Here is a 21573-nt window from a genome sequence, read left to right on the forward strand (position 1 = left end):
CTTTTTCTCTCTTTCTATTTCTCGCTTGCTTCCTCTGTTAAAATATGCGTGGTTTCGCCTGCGTTACGCCGAGCCATGACAGTATAAGATAGCCCGGGCCCCCTAAAGTGACGTCACCATAAAAGCGTCCGAAGAACGAGAGAAAAGAAAAAAATAAGGCTTTTCTTCGGCGCGAGCCTGTGCGCTCATTGTGGCCACAACTGGTGTTGCCTGCGTTACGTCTACCGACAGCGTAGGATCACAGCATACGACCCCCTCAAATGCTCCGCACTTAAACGTAGAACAGCATTAAGCAATATTGTCAAAGACCGAAATCAGGTTATCGCGCAAAGGTTCGCGTTTCGACGTGGATGCACTGTCACAGTGCATCCAGCATCGAGCTACTGCACAGTGGAACACTTTCCCGGATTCGATCCGGAAAAGTGTTCGAGTTTAACCACATGTGGACTTGAAACTGAACGAGTTTGGAATGCATCGAGGCGAGGAACCCGAACAGGCGGAAGATGGGAGATATTGATAGCTTTGTACCTATGAAAAAGACAGAAGAGCAACCAAACCAGGTGGCGATGCTTCCAGTGGCTGAAGTGAAATATATTATGAACTTCTATTTTCCTAAATGCGTATGAATGCCAAACAATGGGTGGAAACGAGGAGCTTCGCGCCCAGGTCTTGCGCTATATGTTATCGCTGGATAAATTACTAATGTCGAACAAAACGCTGCGTGTTTGTTCTGTGGGGCCTTCGGATCTCCACCGTGAGGAAACAAAGGATACAAAGCATGTTTATACTGGCTTCATTCAGGTCGCTCTGTTTTCACAAAACGGCTCTGATGGTTGTGGAAGTCATTCGTCCCGCTTAACGCAAATTAAATCTCTGCTTGTTTTTTTGCGTGGGTCGACGACGTTTTCATGCACGCAGGTCAGGTCGTAGGTTAATCTCTCCAACCGCACCGAAATCGGCGGACGCTTTGAATGCTAAACTTCGGCGTCTAACACCGTTGAGCACGGATCGGCGTTTCTTATCAGACGAGCCCCTGCTGCGCGGTGTGAAGTAACGTCCAACGAGCTTCCGTCGTGGTGCATCGCCGGCGTCGAAGCGTTCGGGACTTACAACGGTTAACTTGCTTTGTTCCGAGTGGCATTTGTCTCTTTGAAGTATTCAGTAGAATAAGTAGTAATACCTGTAACCATAGGCCTGTGCATGAGAGGGAAGGTTTTCCCCTTCAGTTACTGGGGAAGGGTGGGGGGGGTCCGATTTTTCAGTCAGCTTTTTTGAGGAGGAAGATTATGACCGTGAACTGTTAACGCGACACCGTTAAAGAGATTGTTTCGCAGGAATTCCGATGTCAGTGTCGTTGATTGTGAGCGGAAGCTCATCTTGTGCGTGGCCGAAAAATCGAAATAGATGCTAATAAAATGAATAATAAAAAAAATATGGGTCCGAGTTGGGGACCAAATGCGGGTGGTTTGCGTGCACGTTCTATACCGCCTGCTGGCGAATACAGTGAAAATAACTTTCTCTGCTTGGAAATGCAGTGAAAGTAACCTTCACGCATTACAAACGCACGCGTCCTGTATGCAACATGGGATATTGCCGTAGGTCGCGGGATCGAATCCCTGCTGCGGCGGCGGCATTTCCGATGGAGGCGGAAATGCTGTAGGCCTGTTTGCTCAGATTTGCTAGACACTTCATTGAATGTGACACTGCCTCTGCGCAAAGCTTTGGGTGCACGTTAAAAAACCCCATGTGGTCTAAATTTCCGGAGTCCTCCACTATACGGTGTCTCTCATAATCATATTGTCACGTACTTGTCAAAAAGAAGGACAATGGCAGTTATGCATGTGCCATGTAGTACAATGAAATGGATGAAGAAGAAGAACTCTCTTGCGCGTTCTATTAAAAGAACCGACCTCCTTCTGGTGTTTCAATCTCTGCGGCAAAACCTCTGTTTTGATGTCGTGACAATTTGGGGGTTTTGGGACGTTAAACCCAGCAAATCAATCAATCAATCAATCAATCAATCAATCAATCAATCAATCAATCAATCAATCAATCAATCAATCAATTCATCAGTCAATCAATCAATCAATCGTCAATCAAGGAATATTGCAGTAATAATGCGTGGTACCGGCGTACAGTGCCATTGGTTGTCAGACACGCGATTATCATAAAGATTTCATGGTTTCATCAAACCTTTACGTAAGGCACACACATTACAGCGCCTATTCCCTTATGGCTACAGGGAGTGCCTAGCAAGTTCGAACAGATTACAGGCAATAAGTGTTTGAAGTACGTACTAGGGACAGGATATCGCTATTGCGTTATCCGGTCCGAAGATTAAGCCCCCCCCCCCTTTTTTTTTACCATAATGGCGACCGAGGTGCCCGATGTTGCATTCCGGGAACTGTTTACTTCCTATTTTACTCTCGGAAAGCCAGGTACTAAAGGCTATAAATCGTGAAATGCACGTCATTCCTTCATATTCATTCATTGTTTTCATACATTGTAAAGGTCTTTGGAACTCGACTAAGATCCGGGGAAGACGCTGCGATAAAACTACTACCCCCCCCCCTCCGCCTTATTGAGGAATCCCACGCAGGTGCTTATGCATGGAACATAAATATTTAGGCCAGTATAGACTGCAGTCTCTATAAGTATGCAAAAGCTAATCGATTCCGGGCATATGCGTGTGTGATACTTCGTTCCCTATAGATAATGAGAACGATTACATATTTGTTACGATGTTATTCAACTGACAACCTTACGGGGCGAGGAAGAGCTAAGAATTTGCCTCAGGTGGTACGCGCAGCAACATGTCAAAGTCAAACTTATAAAACGTGACAGTGCACCTCTCAATTACCTGACCTCGGTTTTGTATCAATTGCTGCACCAAAGTTGCTTGTGTCATTGTTTTGGTCAGTGAAGTTTGCCGTTGCATTCAGCGCTATGTTAGGAATGTTTCAGAGACAACTCTGGTAGAAGCAATAAAATGTGTTTCTGCATGGTTTCCATCGGGGCTGAATGGGATATCGCCTCAAAGACCATTGTATACAGATAATACGTGTGCAAACGCATTGTAGAGCACGCTTGATCGCTTACAAAGGGGGTTGGTGCTGTCACTAACGATGACTGTGCCGTAGTAAATACCGTCTTTATGTACGCGCTGGTTTTGTGCGAATCCGAAGCGGAGGCAGTTTTTTTTTTTGATGGGGTAAATGGTTTTACTGCATTTTGCGCGTGCTCGCGCATGTTTGTGTGTGTGTGTGGCTTTATGTACACATACATGCAAAACTGAAAAAAAATGTACTTGGGTGAGAGGAGGGGTGGTTGAACCACCTCAACCCCCAACTTCTCCCTTCACCACTACGTCTTGGCTACGCTAGTATTAAAGATAATCAAATGGTCGTTGACACGACGTTTCTGCGTAGCGAGCTTGATGCCCGTTTCGGTATCGGCGGGTAGAACACATCTCTCTCGTCTCAGTGCTTTTCTGGACTTTTCACTGCACTTGTGGGGTGTATTGCCCCGTACGTTGCGGTAATGGATGTACAACCTCACGAGGTGACGTCCGACTCCGGTTCGACCGCGGCCACTACCTCGAGGAAGCGAGGAAACACTTCCAGTGAGAGCGATGACACTGAGCTGTACTCCGCATCCTGCGACGAGTCCTCAGACGACGGCTTTCAACCTGTTCTGCACCGCAAGGCCAAGCGACGGATCATCAATCCATCGCCGGTGTCAAGTACAGCCACCGTGAAAACGGCGCCCCAGCGATGGCCCCATTCCATCCTGTTCGTGCCAAAGAACGCTACCGAAAGCCTGCGTGCTCTGAACAGACAAGCGCTTTCGCTCTATTTCGAGAACACTGTGCCAAAGGAGATTAAAGAAGTATACGGCTTAATACAAGAAGAAACATCCTGGCTGTCGATGTGGTGCACCCGAGTGCGCTGAGCACGCTGCAACAAGTGACAAAACTGGGAAACATTGAAGTTAGGTCCATCATACCAGCCGATGGTGCGACCACATCAGGAGTCATTTACGACATTAACACGGAAATCCCAAACGCAGACCTTCCAATACTTATAAAACCAGCGAGTCCAGACAACGTCATTGTCAGTGTTGGACGGCTTGGTAACACACGCTGTGTGAGAGTAACGTTCAAAGGTGACTGTCTTCCCGCATACGTGAAGGTTGGGCACTTTCGTCAACAAGTTCGACCGTTTATTCCTAAACCCGTGCAATGCTTCGATTGTCAGAAGATCGGCCATGTAAAGGGTGTTTGACGGAGCTCTGCAGCGTGCCCCCGGTGCGCCGAACCACACGCGGAAGACAACTGTAGCGCTACCACACTGAGGTGTCCTAACTGTCAGGGTGCTCACAAGGCTTCTTCGAAAGAATGTCCGCACATAAAGAAAGAATTTTCTATTCTGAAGCAAATGGTACGAGACAGCTCAACCCACAGAGAAGCTGCTGAGAAAATCCGGCGAAGACGACGTCGCCGTCGAAGGTCTTCACGTCGGACAGCGCCAACTTCAGGCAATAAGTCGACGCATCAGGAAAGATCGCCAGCTGCAGTTTCCAGCACGCCAAACAAAGACGTTGGAAAAGAGCAAAGGGGCAGGCAAGTCTCTACAGAAGAGTGGCCTCCACTTACGCTTACACAACGCCTAGAAGAGCCGCAGCAGAAGCCGTCTTCTTCAGAGCAAGCTGCTGCAATGGAGGACTTGCGGAACACAGATCAGCAAGTGATAGCTCTTTTGCGACCCTTAATTAACGCCATTCGCTTGTTGTTAAGCAACATGCACACACCGTCAGCAAGAAGTGCATTGCAATTACTGGACGCTTTGAGTCCAGTACTCCCAGCGCTTGAGTAAATAATGGCTCACCAGCCACTGTCTTTCAGAGAAGAGGTTCGAAAGGCAGCGATTATTCAATGGAATTCCCGGGGACTGAGGTCACGCATCGCTGATTTCCGTCGGTTCGTGTACACCAATAAGTTCCCCATCATTGTCATCTGCGAGCCAAATTTAGAGAAATAAATCAGACTTTCTGGTTATGAGTCATTCATGTCGTCTACAACTGCGGACAATAGCAAAGTTCTGATGTTTATTCACCGCGACCTCACCTACATTCATCATCCGGTGTCACCCCATGACGACAATCAATATATAAGGATAACATTGAAAAGGAGACTTACCATCACGGTTGTGGGTGCCTACCTCTATCCGTCAAGCCGTTTCGACCATACAAGACTACAAGGTATCCTGTCAGCAACTTCTCACCCATGCATTATAATTGGCGACTTCAACGCCCATCATACAATATGGGGAAGTTCGAAGACCAATGTCAAAGGGAGAAAGTTGGTGTCCTTCGCCTCCGACAACCAACTTTTCTTGCTAAATAATGGCAGTCCAACGTTCCTACGTGGTTCAAGGTTTAGCAGCTGCCTTGACCTGGCCTTTGTCTCACGAGGCCTCGTCGGGCATGCTGAGTGGTTTCCAGACATAGAAACGCATGGAAGTGACCCCATTTCCACTTACGTCAAAATCGAAGGATTGTCCCATGCTAAGGTACGCGGTAGTGTTCAGAGAGTGGACTGGTTGAAATTCCAGTCTCGCATGGAAGAGCAATGTGAGGCAAACATATCCCTCGACATAGAGGAGATAATTAAAAGCACAATACACGATACTACGTGTACCTTCACCAGCTCTACCAAAGTAACGGAATTTGACATCGAGCTAGAACGACTTCGAGCAATCCGACGGCGTGCTGAACGAAGATACCGACGCACGGAGGCAATAGAAGACTTACGGATTGCGCGACGTATACAAAAGAAGATTCAACGCCGGATAATTAAACTCGAGTCACAACGTTGGACTGTTTTTTGTGAGTCACTTGACCCACGAAAACCTTTATCCCAATTGTGGAAGACGGTACGAGGTCTCCGCACAAAACCCACTCAGTGGTCACCATCCAAGGCTCTCGCACTTTCTGAACAGAGACGCGGCATTGACGTGGCAGAAGACTTCTGTGCCAGAGTATCTGCAGGGGCGACTCGCAGTGCCCAATAGCCTATTGCCCTCGACTAACTGTCCACAAACACTGGATTCCCGCATGGATATGCCTTTTTCAATCGGGGAGCTCAGAGCAGCACTAGCTTTGTGTGGGCGCACGTCGGCACCAGGGCCCGATAGAATTTCTTATAGGACCTTGTGTCATCTGGGTGAACGCGTGAGAATCCTCCTTTTGGAGTTGTACAACAAATCCTGGCAAGATGGAGCGCTCCCGACAAGCTGGAAGACAAGTCGCCTAGTTCCACTTCTGAAACCAGGCAAGTCACCGTTGGAGCTCTCATCTTATCGTCCGATCGCATTGGCTAGTTGTGTAGGCAAAGTTATGGAGAGAATGATCCTGGGACGCATGGAGTGGTTCTTGGAGTGTAACAACATCTACCCAGATGCCATAGCAGGTTTTCGGCGTGGTCGAGCATCGATTGACAACGTAGTCGACCTGGTCACTTACGTCCAACACGAGAAAGGCCGTAAGCGTCTCTGCGCATCTTTGTTCCTAGACGTTAAAGGGGCGTATGACAACGTTACACATGAAGCTGTTCTCACCGCTCTCGAAGATATAGGAGTAGGTGGTCGGATGTATCGCTGGATACGTAGTTATTTGTCAATGCGATCCTTCTTTGTGAGCACTGAAGACGGTCCAACCTCTCCACATTACAGCCACCGTGGCGTCCCCCAGGGTGGCGTACTCAGCCCTGTGCTGTTCAATCTTACGTTAATTGCTCTCACTGAGCATCTGCCAAGCACGGTGAGGCTATCAATGTACGCAGATGATATCTGGGTTTGGACATCGGCTGTAACGCGCCTGCAGTTACGAGGGAGAATTCAAAAAGCTGCCACTGAAACATTACGCTACCTACGAAATCAGGGCTTGGAAATTTCTTCCGAGAAATGCGCCGTCGTAGCTTTTACACGAAAGCCTATGGATAAGTGCACTATAAGCATCAATGGTCAAACTGTACCATACGTTCGATCGCACAAGTTTTTGGGCGTCATAATTGACAGGAATCTCTCATGGAGCGATCACGTTTCGTACATGAAGAAACGCTTAATGGACATCTGTAGTATACTGAAGTTCTTTGCAGGGAAGACTTGGGGAATGTCTCCCAGTGCAATGCTACAGCTGTACAGAGTACTTTTTCTCGGTTTTCTGCGGTACAGTTTACCGGCAATGACCAATGCAAGCAAAACAAGCCTTCGAACGCTACAGAGTGTTCAGTCCCAGGCACTCCGGATTTGCCTCGGCTTACCTCGTAGTGCGTCGACAATTGCTACTATAGCTATCGCCGGTGACCACCTCATCACGACACATATCGACGTTGAGGCACTCAGGACACATATAAGGCATATTGCTCGGACACCCTGCCACCACCTAGCCTCTTTACCAGCAGACAGACCACGTTCGTCATTTTGCCAAACGGTCACCACATATCACGATTCTTTGCCAACATGCTTCACACCCGCCGCCAGGCCTTCGACTCCTCCCTGGTGCCTGACTCAGGCTAACATCAGGCTAACTATACCTGGCATCCAGAAAAAAGCAGATATGTCGTCACCTGCTATTAGACAGCTTGCTCTGCTCTTGTTATACGAGACGTATCAAGGCTGTATACACGTATACACTGACGGCTCTGTTTTACAGAAGAGTTCAACGGCATCATTTGTTATACCGATAAAAGACACAAGAAAATTCAAGACCTCCCACCTTACGACATCAAAAGCAGCAGAGCTCACAGCTCTTCATGCCGCATTGCAATGCATCAACGACCAACAGCCACAAAAATGGACAATTTTCAGTGACTCAAAGGCAGCACTGCAATCCCTTCTATCACCTTTTCGCCACGGCCCGTACGAACAGCTGGTATTTGAGATTGCAGAAAACACTCACCAACTCAATGAGGAAGGACATGAAATAGCCTTTCAATGGCTCCCAAGTCATTGTGGAATAATTGGCAGTGAACGGGCCGATCGAGCTGCCCGTCCTGCCCATACTGAAAGCGATGAAATATCAATTCCGCTTTCCAGAACTGACGCTGCACGGAAACTTCGCATGCTTGCTCGCAAGCGCACCTCGTCACAATGGAACGAGTCACATTTCATCCATGCACGGTTAGGTACTTTGGACCCAACTCTTAGTCTTCGAATTCCTCCGGAATTACGCCGACGAGACGCTACTATGCTGTGCAGATTATGGTTGGGCGTCGCATTTACTAATGCGTACGCGTTCCGCATAGGAATGGCCGACACTGCTGCATGCGACCATTGTGGCAGTGATGAAACAACTGGGCACATTCTGTGTGAATGCCCACAATACTGCTCGCAGAGACAGTCACTCTGCAATGCACTAGACGAACTGGACAACCAGCCTCTTTCGGAAGAAAGAATCCTGCGCTGCCGACAGGACTTTATGTCGCAGAAGAAGGCTGTGAAGGCGCTCCTGCGCTTCTTGCGTTCAACCGGCCTGTCCAAACGACTGTGATCGGAACTCCATGAATGTTTGCGCATGTGCGTGTGTGTTTTTTTCTACTTTATTTTTTATCTCTCTATTTCTATCCTCTTTCCGACCCTTTACCCACCCCCGTACAGGGTAGCAAACCAGTTCGTCTAGGTTAACCTCCCTGTCTCTTCCTTTTATTTATTTCTCTCTCTCTGTCTTGGTATCGGCGCCTCTTTTCGGAGTAACGAGTTGAGCTCTATAACTCGCCATGATACCCTGGGCACGTATACACTGCTGAGTGACAAGGAGGAGAAAAGCTAGAGTGAGCTAGAGAAAAGATATATATATATATATATATATATATATATATATATATATATATATATATATATATATATATATATATATATATATATATATATATATATATATATATATATATATATATAGTTCCCGTGATTTTGAGCGCTAAGGATTCATTGCACGTAAAACCAACTGGTCCAATCGCCTGTTCGCTGGAGAAGACAGGATTTAGTATAGGAGTTGATCGAGGTAACATTGAAGCGAATCGATTGAGTGCTGAAACTTTGACTCATATAGTTCGTGCCACTGAGTCGTGCCGTGTCTGTGTAAGAATACACTATAGTGTATTCTTACACAGACATAGAAGCTATATATAGCTTCTGCGCATGTGCGCGTTGGACACACGTTACACTTTCTTCACTTCAGAGTGCAGCAACGGCGACAGATTTGCTTTGCATGGGTGACAAGATACGGTGGTATAACCTTTACAATTGTCGCAGTCATATGAGAACCCAACTAATGTGTAATTAGCTTATATCCGTGAAGAACATCAAATACATATTTTCGTTTCGTGCAAGTGTAATTGATACTAATTTTCTCTTTACAAATGCATCAACCGGGAGTTTCTGTTCTCCTACTTCTTACGAGGCCAGTCACATTTAGGGAAACAGCAAGTACTTAATGACATGCGCCTCCTTATTGGTTACGTTATAGTGAACACTATCAAGCGTAACCACACTGCGTTCGTCAAATCTCGTTGGCTTACAAGACAGACCCGCTCTCTCTGATTGGCATCGTCCGCCACTGTTACCGAATCCGAAACTATAGCGTGTAACCACGGGGTTGCTGGGTGCAAGTATTGTAATAGTGGTGTAAGTGAATGGAAAACACTCCGAAGCTAGGTTAGATTAATTTCAGATTCCATTAACATTAAACGTCGCGGAGACCTCGCGTGTAACCGCGCCGGGGCGCCTCTTTGTGTCATCGCCCATCATGCCGGTGTCTTGGAAGAGCTATGCGCAAGGCAGTTTTTCCTCAACGCCTGTAAGCACGTGCATCTTTCAAAGAATCTTCATGCAGTATACGTGTGCCTACAACTAATAGGCGTACACATTCACCGTCGCAAGCGTACAGTATACTGCACGCGGTCCTCGATTGCAGCGTCCTCTACGTGGTGCTTCCTGGAGATTACCTCTGTGGGTTTGCCCCAAGAAAAAGGCTGCGCATCGCGTCGCACCTGTATGTGCGCGCTCGTGGCATACTAATCAGGGGTGGCTCGCAATAACCACCATGCTAATTGCGCACGCGCGGCTATAGAAAACAACGAGTGGATGGATAGAGATGGAAATGGTGAACGAGGCTCTTCTTACAAGGGCGCGCCTATAACATCTCGCCCGGGCGCGTTCTCGCATATATGAAGAAATGCGCGCGCCAAACGCTGCGGCATTCGCTGCGCGCGAACCCCTCCCTCTGTGCAGGCAATGCGAACCGTCTTCGTATTCCTTGATAACGTTTCCGTTCGTTGCGTTGCTTGCGTTGCCTTGCGTTGCTCGCGTCGTGTTTACCGATTTCCCGTCGCGCCCGAGACGGGGAAGCCCGCGCATGCTGATCGGAAACCAGTTCTCTAACTCTTTCGTCGGTTGCGACGCTTCGTCGAACTTTGTTGTGTTCCTCTCTCGAATAGTTCGCCCTGGCCGATCCGGTTCTGCAAACGCGCGCTCTTGATAACCGGCTTTGCTTCTGCCTCAGCGTTCCGCCGCGAGGTTCAAAGAACCTTGCGACTGGCGGTGGTGGTGCACACACATCGGCGTGGCCTTTTTGTTTACGAGTGTACTTGTCTCGCTGTTATTATTTTCCGCGTTAGATTTGACTGAGTGGCGGCATTGCAGCGTACGCGTTGTCGAAGCAGGGCGCGGAGCGAAGATAACGTATACAACCGACTCGTGTTCGAGGTACCCGCGCTGAATGTTTAACGACTCGTGGTAATTTCGACTATTACGGCCCGCGTGGAGCCACCCACAGCGAGAAATGTAGGCGGGGCCTTGAGGAAAACAGATGCATGAATGGCGCCCACGAGCTAACCTGCACGTGATGAACCGAGTTGACGCTGCATCTTCTCGCACCAGCGCCCAGTTGGAGCATTTCGCAGTGTGAAAGATGCCGGGCAGCAACTTGAAGGTTGAGAGAGTCGACTGCTTGGGAGCCACAGCGAGACGTCGCTGCAGGGCCAATTAAGCTTGAACACCGCAGCATTCATCGAGTGGCGTAGTCAAGCGCGCAAGTTGGCCCGAGGGAGAGAGCGTGCGCGCAAGGGATGCCATTGATAATTTTGTCGTCGTTGTTGTTGTTGTTGTTGCTGTTGTTGACTGGATGGTGCGCAAGCCCTGTTCGACGTTGTGTCTGGTGCGCAAGCTCTTTCGCGGCACGTCGAACAGGGCTTCGGCTGAGCTTTACATTGCGAGATTGTTTCCGCAAATTCAGGTGTCTCACAGAAAAAAAACAATACTGTGAATCATGCATGTCAATATTTTTTACGAGTGTTTATCCCCCATGCTGACTCCCGCAGAACTGGCATGGAATTTTAACAGTCACATTAGCGCAGCTGCGAAGGCGTAAACAAAGAAGGGGCAGACATGGACGCGCGTCTGCGTGTCCGTCTTCCTTCGTACTAATTTCACTTTCTTAACATACAAAGCCAACTTGCCCGACAGTCTGTCCTACTGATTTGCGATGTTCTGTCATTTCGTAGAGCCTCTGAAACCGTTCAACTTTCTTGTTCAGGAAGTCCAGTTTTCCAGGAATGGATCTTTCTGTCAGAAATCTATAGTTTATCCCAACAGGGCGCGGGTTTGGTTTATTCTAACAGGGCGCGCGACACAGTAACGGTAAACGTCGTATCCGACTTGATTTCACCTAACTATGCTCCAAGAATCTACTCGACTCGCCTATAGCTGTTGAGCGATTAGAACGCTCCAGGGCTGTGCTCTGACACGACGAAATAGCCTGCGTTTTTTTCCTTGATCAACAAATTCTGACAGTTTGTCTACCGTGGTGCGACTTTTTCAATTTCGAGTGATCCTCGAGAGCCCGTAGTTATCCTGTGACCCTGCAGCTGCTCTGATTCACTGTATCTCGCACCCGCCGAGTCAACTTGATCACCTGCTTTGTGGCAGGAGGATTGACTCACTCTGCTCGCTCGTTCGATTCTGAGGCCCGCGGTTGCGACTATAAAAGGATGCTCGCGAGTTCTGTGTTCTTAATCAATCATGTGTGGAATGTGGCTTGGCAGCAGGTATGCATACGGTTGTGCACAGCGTTCACCGCAGTGCCCCCCCTCCCCCCTAAAATTGATCGAGCCCTGATGAAAGGAATCCTTGCAGTCAATGTAAAGACGAAGCATGTGCTTCTGACAGCGGCCTGTTCCTGGTCTTCGGCTTTCCGGAAGTAAAGGCGAACATTTCTTGGTGATCAGTGGTCCTCGGCCGCCACTATGCTATAGTGGCGGCCGGCCGATATGCGTGGCCATAAAGGTGACTAGCCATAACCCTGATCTTTAAACAATGGTTTAAACAACCCTGATCTTTAAACAGGTCAAACCGAGCCCCGCCGTGGTGGTCTAGTGGCTAAGGTACTCGGCTGCTGACCCGCAGGTCGCGGGATAGGATCCCGGCTGCATCCCGGCTGCAATGTTGTACGCCCGTGTACTCAGATTTGGGTGCACGTTAAAGAACCCCAGGTGGTCGAAATTTCCGGAGCCCTTAGCTACTGCGTCTCTCATAATCATATGGTGGTTTGGGGACGTTAAACCCCACATATCAATCAATCAGGTCAAACCGAGTAAAAGTATATGGGGCGGACTTGCCTCACCGTCCTTCCTGCCCCACCTATGCACCCCGAACGTCAGCTCTTCTATTATGGCGTAAAAGTAGTGCAAAAAAGAAAAAAAATAGACAAGGACCGGAAAGTAAACAGCACAAGCACTTACTCATCACTGAAAGCTTTTTGCTTGAACATAAAACATATGGAATCAAAACGTGACGCTCGACCAAGCCCGCGCATGTGCATCGTGGGCGAGGCATGCAAAAGGCAAAAAAACCAAACCAAGAACGCATCTCCTTCAGCAACTTCCCTCCCCCTTTTTTTCCAAACAACATACTCACACCCTTTCCTTGATTAGCACCACTTCCGTTTCCGATAAGGCAAAAGAAGGATTACTAACTGCAGCATGTGCAGTTCTGCTTTTTGCCTCGCCCACGATAGTCTAACGTCACGTTTTGATAATATATATTTTCTGTTCAAGCTATTAAGCTTTCAGTTGTGAGTAACCGCTTGTGGTGTTCACTTTCTTGTCCTCGTCCTTTTTTTTCTTTGCGCAACTTTTACGCCATAATGATTCAGTACTCGCTCGCCTCTCCGTTTCACTTCCTTCCCGTTTCCCGTATGGGATGTCTGACTTCGCGTGCACGATTTTGGGCGAAGTGACCAAATAGGGAGTTCGGGGCTAATCGCAAGCCGTTTCTTCGTGCGGTGATCTAATCCCGCCAGGTTTGACAAACCCTTTCGCTCGCTGCTTCCCGTGCGCGTGTGTGTTCGGCGTGCGGGGGCTGTTGCGTGTTCTGCTTGAATCAACCTTCGATCATCGACAAGGGCGTGTCTGCTGCGGACGCGTGGGGCAGCATCCCAGCCGGCCGCGGGCTCGGACGCGCAGGGCTGTGCCGCGCTGCGGTGCGAGGGCGCGCAGCCATAAAGGGTCCCGTTGCCGGGGCAACCTTCCCGTGCCCTTCGAAATCCCCGCTGTCGTCGTCGCAACATCCTGACATCGCCCGAAGCGTGGGCCCGAGCGACCTCGAAACGGACGACGCCGATCACCGTGCTTTCTTTATTCGGCCACTGATGTACATGCGCGCAGGATCGAAGGAAGTGGGGAAGCCTGCAGCGACGCCAGGTCGGCTGCTTCGTATACACTTTGCAGCTTCCCTTTCGCCATCTGCGTGGCGGCTAGATATGCGGAACACGCTCGGTAATTAGATTTCCGTTTCGCCGCTGGGCTGGACCTCCGTATATACGCTGGCGATCTAACGCGGCTCGGGAGTATTTCCTCGGCCGAAATTATATGCACAACGTGGCACATGATGTTATACAGAGCAAAACGGTAGTAGCCGCGTTTGTTCGGTTGAATGCCATATACTGCTACACTCGTTGAAGGGCCGCAGTTGCGCGGTTGTGGCGCCTATATAAATGACCCGTGAGACCTTCATCGAAGCAATCGACGGGATATTCGATAAATGCTGCGCGATTCTTATGCACTAACATCATTTATATACGAAATTTCCAACATGATGTGCCTGGCGATTTGACCACTCTCTCAGAATGTCGGTTCGAATCCGCGTGGTGTATACATGCATAAAGCGTGTTGGAGTCACTTCTAGGAGACTGCTAGTAAGTTGCATGGAAGCTCGCACATTTACATATAAAAGTGGGTCTTAGTACTACGTCTTCGACTCCGCAGGCACCGGAGGTGAGCCTCCCAGGCTCCTGAAGCGAACCTTCTGTCAATGTTGTTGAGCATGAAGACGCCCTTGCTTTGAGTTGCAACGTGCACACACGGTATACATATATGCACTCTGCCGCTGTCCACACATGTTTATTTGCTCCACACCCTTAGAAAAAAGGTGGTAGTACTTGCTAACTTTGGGGCGGTAACGGTTTGTTACATATGTTACAACCCTGGTAGTAAGCGCAGTGAGTAACGGCGAGGGTGGTAACAGTTACTAACGTTGATGTTACTACCAGCATTTTTAACTGTTACTACCCTAGCCATTACCACCCATAGGTAGTAACATTCAAAGTTTTCAAAGAAAAATTAGTAACCGATACTACCTTGTTTATTCATTCTAACATATTATTTCTCCACTGCTAATGTTAATCATGAATGTCTCAATACTTCACAACTGCGGGTAATGAAGCGTGGTGTGCCATGAACGCGAAGAATAGATACCCCTAACATGCATCACCATTTTTTACGCTAACACGTAGTATGAAGTAAGCGTGGGGTATACATAGCCCCTACTTTGCAGGGACATGTCTGGCACTGGGGAGCATTTGTGTTTCAAGGTGAATTACAACAAATTTGAACCTATAGCACTACAATGTATAGCACTATAGATGCATAGCACTACATGTGTTTGACGACGTACCACAATACGTTTAATCAGCCTTACTTATAAAACAATATATGTCATATTTATTTATTATAAAATGGCCACAAAAACACAATATGTGTAGTGGCCGAAACAAGGTACCGACCTTATTCTCAGTGCATTTGAATGCTTCGCACGGCTAATATATCAGCGTTTAGAATGTGATACTTGTTTTTGGTGTTTGATGGTGCAAAACAGTGATAATATTTGGGGACGCTGCAGTGGAATAATTGTGACCGTCATCAGAGCTAATTGTGACCGTCTGGGTATTTTGATACGCCGATCTTGTTAATATTTGCTGCAATTTACTAAGTTTGTTGCAATTGTCTATTACAACGCATGTAGCGCTTGCTTGCGGTTTGTTAACTTGTACTTCTCCATTTCAAAGATATCAGAATGACCTTTACATATCTCGGTTGCGTAATTTAAAACAAAATGTATTCTCTTGATCTATAGATACCTTTTGCGTTATTTTTCTGTTTAATGATTTACGTCGAGACGATTCTTCTCATAAATTATCAGAATAGGAATCACACACTATTTTGGATTAGATAGTCAACAGCTGGGTAGCGAAATGGTAGTAACAGGGCAATAAAGGTGGTAACGGGTGCAGTTACTACCTATTTCATTCCAGTTACTAACTTTTTACTAACGTAGGTAGTAAACAGGTCGCAAAAAGTTAGTAACGGTTGCAGCTAGTAACTGATTACTAACGCAGGTAGTAAACAGGTAGCAAAAAGGTAGTAATGGTCCAAGAAAGGTGGTAACGGCTGCAGTTACTACCTATTCGCTTGCAGTTGCTGCTGTTTTACTAACTTTTTTTAAAGAGTGCACTCGCTATACTGTGGGCGGTTTGCCATGTACCTTCTGGGTGGTTGAGTCGTGGCCTTTTTCGAATCGAGTGTATATATACGCTCGCGGGCCGCCATTTCGCGCGGTGCTCTTCCTTCAGGAACTTGTCGCAAGTTCATCCGATAGAGTGCCAAGAAAAGCTTGACGCTTGGCACCGCCGTTAGGACACGCGCAGCGGTGTGCGATCACTGCAAGGTCGCTTTCTTGATGGGCCTGGCGCTCTTAGCGGCTTCTGCGGGGGGGGGGGGGGGGGGGGTCGAGCGTTTCATGCCGAGATTAGAAGCCGACTTGAACATACATTCCCCAGAGACAGAGCGATCGATCGGATGAAAATGTTGTGCCCTGACGTCAAGCGTATTTGTTAGGTGAGCTCGGCAGGGAGAATTCACCATTTAGCTTAATAAATAAATAAATAAATAAATAAATAAATAAATAAATAAATAAATAAATAAATAAATAAATAAATAAATAAATAAAAAGCTCACGTAGTACCGGCTGAAAGCTTTCGCCTAAAAGAGAGCTCGAAGGCGAAAAACCTGTTTTGTTTTTTTCTCAGTCGATGTATTGATTCTCCCTTGCCTGCCTCCGAAAGCTTTCTGCACATAACATTTTTTTGCATTGCCTCCAGGATCGGAGGCATTGTGAGCTTTTTGCACCACTCCTGGTCTTGCACTGCCTTCATGATCAACACACCTTTGACCAAGCCACGATGTGTCATGTAATGACGTCATCATGTGACGCCGCAAAGTGTGGCTTCGTAGTGACGCCAGAAACGTACCGATCTGGGACGTTATCACGTGATGGTGACTTCGTGCATCACTTGGGTTGACTGACGCCACCAACGCTGACCGTCAATTTTGGCGTTTAGTAAGACATGTAAAGCTTTAGCTTTAATGAATAAATTTCTGAAGTCATTCGCAGTAGTAAGACATTTCGACCCGAAAGTCGATGGGCGGTGCCCTTACTGTGGGGGAGTCTCCGATAACTTTCACATGGTGTGGGCATGTCAGATGAATCCTTCCCTTCCCCCTGACCCTTCCCCAACTGGAGAGGCATGGGAGGCAGCCCTATACTCAATTGCTCAGGGCTGAAGGCTCAAAGAGATTAATCAATCAATCAATCAATCAATCAATCAATGTTTCTTTATTAGCATCAGAGAGAGAGAGAGAGAGAGAGAGAGAGAGAGAGATAAATAGAGAGGAAAGGCAGGGAGGTTAACCAAGCTTGGCTCGGTTGGCTACCCTACACTTGGGGTGGGGGGAAAGGGAATAATAGAACGGAAATAGACAGAAAAGAAGAGGAGTAAGAAAGAGAAGCATAAATAGTCAGCTGACTTTTAGCATCAGAAGTGTACAATGTAAGTATGCAGGAGGAGGTCCCAGGGTAGTAAACCGCAGGCGGGACCTCCTCCAACGGGCGCGGGTAGCGGCCTTGTCTAGCGGGGTCCCGGAATAAGGACTCCCCATGTGTAAAGGTTCCTTATGGGGCTGCGAACTCTCCACGAATAAATGTTTTTCGCACGTATTGCAGGCGTCACTGGAGCGTGGAGTGTGTCGGCGGCGGTGCCGGACACGAGGAGCCGTGAGACGGACAATGCCGGCAACTGCGGCGGCCGGTCTCCTTGGGACGGGCTGGCCCGGGGGACCACCGGCGCTAGTAGGACCTCGCCACGGCTCGCCTCTCCGACCGCCGAGCGGCACCTCGCCTCCCTGCTGCAGCAGCTGCGACGGGAACGGTGAGTGAGTAGGTTGTTCGAGATTGCCCAACCGGTCTATCCATCGATCGATCAGTCGATCAAACAGTGCACCTCGTCTCTCTTGAAGTAAGTAAGACGCGAAAGTTGCATGAATAAGAACTTCATTCAAGCACAATAAATTAATAATTTGATACGTTTATACCAATTCACAGTTATCAAATTGGTGCTATACACTGAAAGTATGGCCTATATGGCTTAAGATGCCTCTGGCAAGCGTGTAAAGGTCGTAGGTTTAACAAAGAATTTCATAGTAAGCTTGATGATATTTCGCTCACCACTTCGTTTAATGATGGTAGTATAGACCTCGATATTACAGGAGAAATAACAATAGAAAGCTCTAGAGTCGATTTGCAAGTAATCTACTGCAATAGGGTTTTTATATATACGATTCAATTTTGCTTCCCAGTCGGATAGCTTCCTTGGTTTTTGGTGGATTTTGGCCGTTTTTATGCCTCCGGAGGATATCGAGGCAAAAGGCTGTTCTTCGGCAGTTCAACGTTCGAATGGCCCAACACCTAAAAAGAGATATTCTTACATACTTAGCTGGTTGTAGTGCTCTATGAATAAAAGTAAGACGAAGAAGGGGGCGTTATTCAAACAAATCGGGCACTAACTATTCGAGATTGCCCAACCGGTCTATCGATCGATTGATCAGTCAATAAATCAGTGCACCTCGTCTCTCTTGAAGTAAGACGCGAAAGTTGCATGTATAAGAACTTAATTCAAGCACAATAAATTATAATTTTAGATGTTTATATTCTCCTGACATATACGGTATGCACACTCTCAAAAAAAGTTAGTAAAAAGGTAGCAACTGCAAGCAAATAGGTAGTAACTGCAGTGGTTACTACCTTTATTCGACCGTTGCTACCCTTTTGCTACCTCTTTACTATCCACGTTAGTAGGCAGTTACTACTTGTAACCGTTACTAACTTTTTGCGACTTCTTTACTATACCTACGTTAGTAAACAGTTAGTAACTGAAATGAAAGAGGTAGTAACTGCAGCTATTACTGCCTTTCTTGCTCCGTTACCACCTTTTCGCTACCCGGTTTCTGACTATTTAATTCAAAACAGTGTGTGGTTGCGATTCTTATAATTTATGAGACGAATCATCTCGACGTATAATCATTACACGGAAAAATGACACAGAATGTATCCATAGATCAAGGAAATACATTTTGTTTTAAGTTACGCAACCAAGATATGTAAACGTCATTCTGATATTGTAGAAACGAAGCACAAGTTAACGAACCATAAGCAAGTGCTACACGTGTCATAATAGACAGCCACAACAAACTTAGTAAAGTACAGCACATATCAACAAGACCGGCAGATCAAAATAACCTGATGGTCACAATTAGCCTCGAGGACAGTCACAGTTATTCCACTGCGGCGTGTCTCCAAATATTGTCATTGTTTAGGCGCGTAAAACCCCCAAAACAATTATTACATTTTAAACGCAGATATAATAGTCGTGTGAAGCATTCAAATGCACTGAGGATGAGTTCGGTACATTGCTCCGGCCACTGTACATAATGCCTTTTTGTGGCCGTTTTATAATAAATAAATATGAGATGTAATTTTTATAAGTAAGGTAAAATAAAAGTCTTGTGCTACGTTACCAAACACACGTAACGAGGTGGTATAATATGGTGCTATAGGTTTATATTTGTTAAAATTCATCCTGGAACGCCAATGCTCCCTTGTGCCAGACATGCTCCTGCAAAGTAGGAGCTATATATACCGCACGCTTACTTCTTACTACGTGTATACGTAAAAAATAGTCATTCTTTCGTCGGCACTCACGCGCGTCGGACGCAAGAATCATGTGCTCCGTAGGAGCGGCGTTTGCGGCACATACTAGCCGCGGTAACAGGATGACCGAAGACCAAGACGCAGGATATGAGATTATTTTGCCACCACTGCCCAAGGGACGCGTCGCGCAAAACACCGTGTTTTTACACGGTGATGTGCGCGGCAGACCGTATCGAGTCGAAGATTTCCGAGACGCGCTCGGACCTACAGGACTGCTGCCGGAGGTGTTGGCACTGGGGGCCTACCAGATAAATCATGTCTGGGCAGTCACCATGAACAACGCGGACGCTACGAAACGCTTGCTGGATGTGAAGGAGTTGAAAGTCAAGTGCCGACGCTGCATCATCGTAGACCCCCAGGATCAGCAGGTGCGGCTGCGTCTTCATTGGCTGCTGTACGGCGTCAACGATGAAGACGTGCGAACGGCGTTGGCGGCTTATGGGAAGGTCGTACAAGTCACAAGGGAGCATTGGCGTGTTCAAGGTGTCAGCGACAAGGGTTCAACCACACGGACTGTGCTTCTTAAGCTCAAGAGTGGCGTGAAGGTTGAAGATCTCCCCCATCAAATCAGGGTGGCTGGTGAACTGGCACTTGTGGTTGCACCTGGTCGGCCAATGCAGTGTCTGCGCTGCCAAGGTACCGGCCATGTTAGAAGAGAGTGTAAGGTACCCCGATGCTCGCGTTGTCGGCGGTTCGGCCACAGCGAAGATGCGTGCATGCGCACGTACGCATCGGCTATCGGATCAGCCGAAGGTGACGACACGGCAGAGTTGGTGATGTACGTGACCGAGGCTGAAGACGCGGCAAAAGGCGCAGGCGACGCGGTGAACCCTGAACCTTCAACAGGTACAGTTACACCGACTGGTGGTGATGAACCAACAGCCAAAGCAGACATAGCATCTGGGGAGGTGGTTACTCAAGAGCCAGCCGGCCAAACCGAAGAAGGCTTCACAAGCACCTCATCGAAGGAGCCTGAGCCGGTGGAATTAACCGAACTTCCTGTGTCGTGCGAGAGTATCAGTGGTGGGGCGCCAAGCAAAAGACCCCGCGAGCAGTCTGCAGGACGGCGTGAGGCGTCCAGCGAAAAGCAAGAAGAGGGGCCACCTGCGAAGGCGACTTCGTTCAGACGCAGCAGCACAAGGCTGCGTCCCAACCCGATACCGGACAATCACTGGCCACCATTGTCCTCCAGTGGCACGGGTCCACCTGGAGGCTCCGAAGATGTCTAGCTCTATGCTAGACGCCGAAGGTAAGCACCATGCCCCGGGCTAACTTCTTCACTGTGTAGACATGGCTGTTGCACCGAAACTTAGAGTGGCAACGTTAAATGTTCGAGGTCTCGCCGCCAAGCGGAAACAGAGCCAAGTCTACAGGCTACTTGTGGATCATGATCTGGATGTACTTGCTGTACAAGAAACAAAAGTAGACGGTGAGGAGGAGACTCGGGGCATGGTGCTGAGGTTTACAGCGCATTACCACGCAGTTGTAAGTCAAGCAATAGGCACGTCTGCAGGCTGCGTTTTGTTCATTAAGAAGTTACCGGGTCTGGTAGTGCAAGATACCTTCGCTTGCCCATCTGGTAGATTGGTTTCCTGTGATTTTGTATTCAATGAATGTCAGTGGCGTATAGTGTGTATTTATGCACCAACCATTTGTGAGGAGCGATCACTTTTTTTTTCAAGCCTAAAGCAGCACTTCACTTTGGAAAGGAAATCTGTATTACTTGGTGATTTTAACTGCGTCCTCAATGGGCGAGATCGAGCAAATAGACGCGCCAATTACGATAAAAGTAGTAGGACGCTAGCGGACGTAGTTACTCAATTCGAGTTAGAAGACGTGGGCAGCTGTATGGAGGGAACGCGGGAGGTGCGTTTCACACATTTTCAGGGGAATAGCCATGCGCGCCTTGATCGTATTTACGTGTCGCTTGAATTAATAGCCCACTGCAAGACATATGCTGTTTACCCAATACACTTTAGCGATCATTGTTTAGTTAAATGTGATATGGGAGAGAAAACACAAGGTGGAACTTTCTCATGGGAGCTGTGGAAGATGAATTCCACTTTGATCACTGACGAATATTTCTTAGATCAGGTTATGAACTGCATCAATGAAATAAAAATGGATGATGGAGCTA

The 21573-nt window shown here is 47.7% G+C and overlaps 1 protein-coding gene across 2 annotated transcripts in view; it reads left to right on the forward strand.

Annotated features, from left to right (window-relative positions):
- Positions 1 to 21573, forward strand: part of LOC119171561 (uncharacterized) — a 160484-nt gene that overhangs the window by 6777 nt on the left and 132134 nt on the right. For both annotated transcript variants that reach the window (XM_075892331.1, XM_075892334.1), the window contains exon 3: positions 17394 to 17598. In XM_075892331.1, the coding sequence (XP_075748446.1) occupies positions 17394 to 17598 (205 nt within the window). The remainder of the gene's footprint in view (positions 1 to 17393; positions 17599 to 21573) is intronic.

This window comes from Rhipicephalus microplus, chromosome 4, assembly GCF_043290135.1.
Source record: "Rhipicephalus microplus isolate Deutch F79 chromosome 4, USDA_Rmic, whole genome shotgun sequence".
NCBI lineage: Eukaryota > Metazoa > Arthropoda > Arachnida > Ixodida > Ixodidae > Rhipicephalus > Rhipicephalus microplus.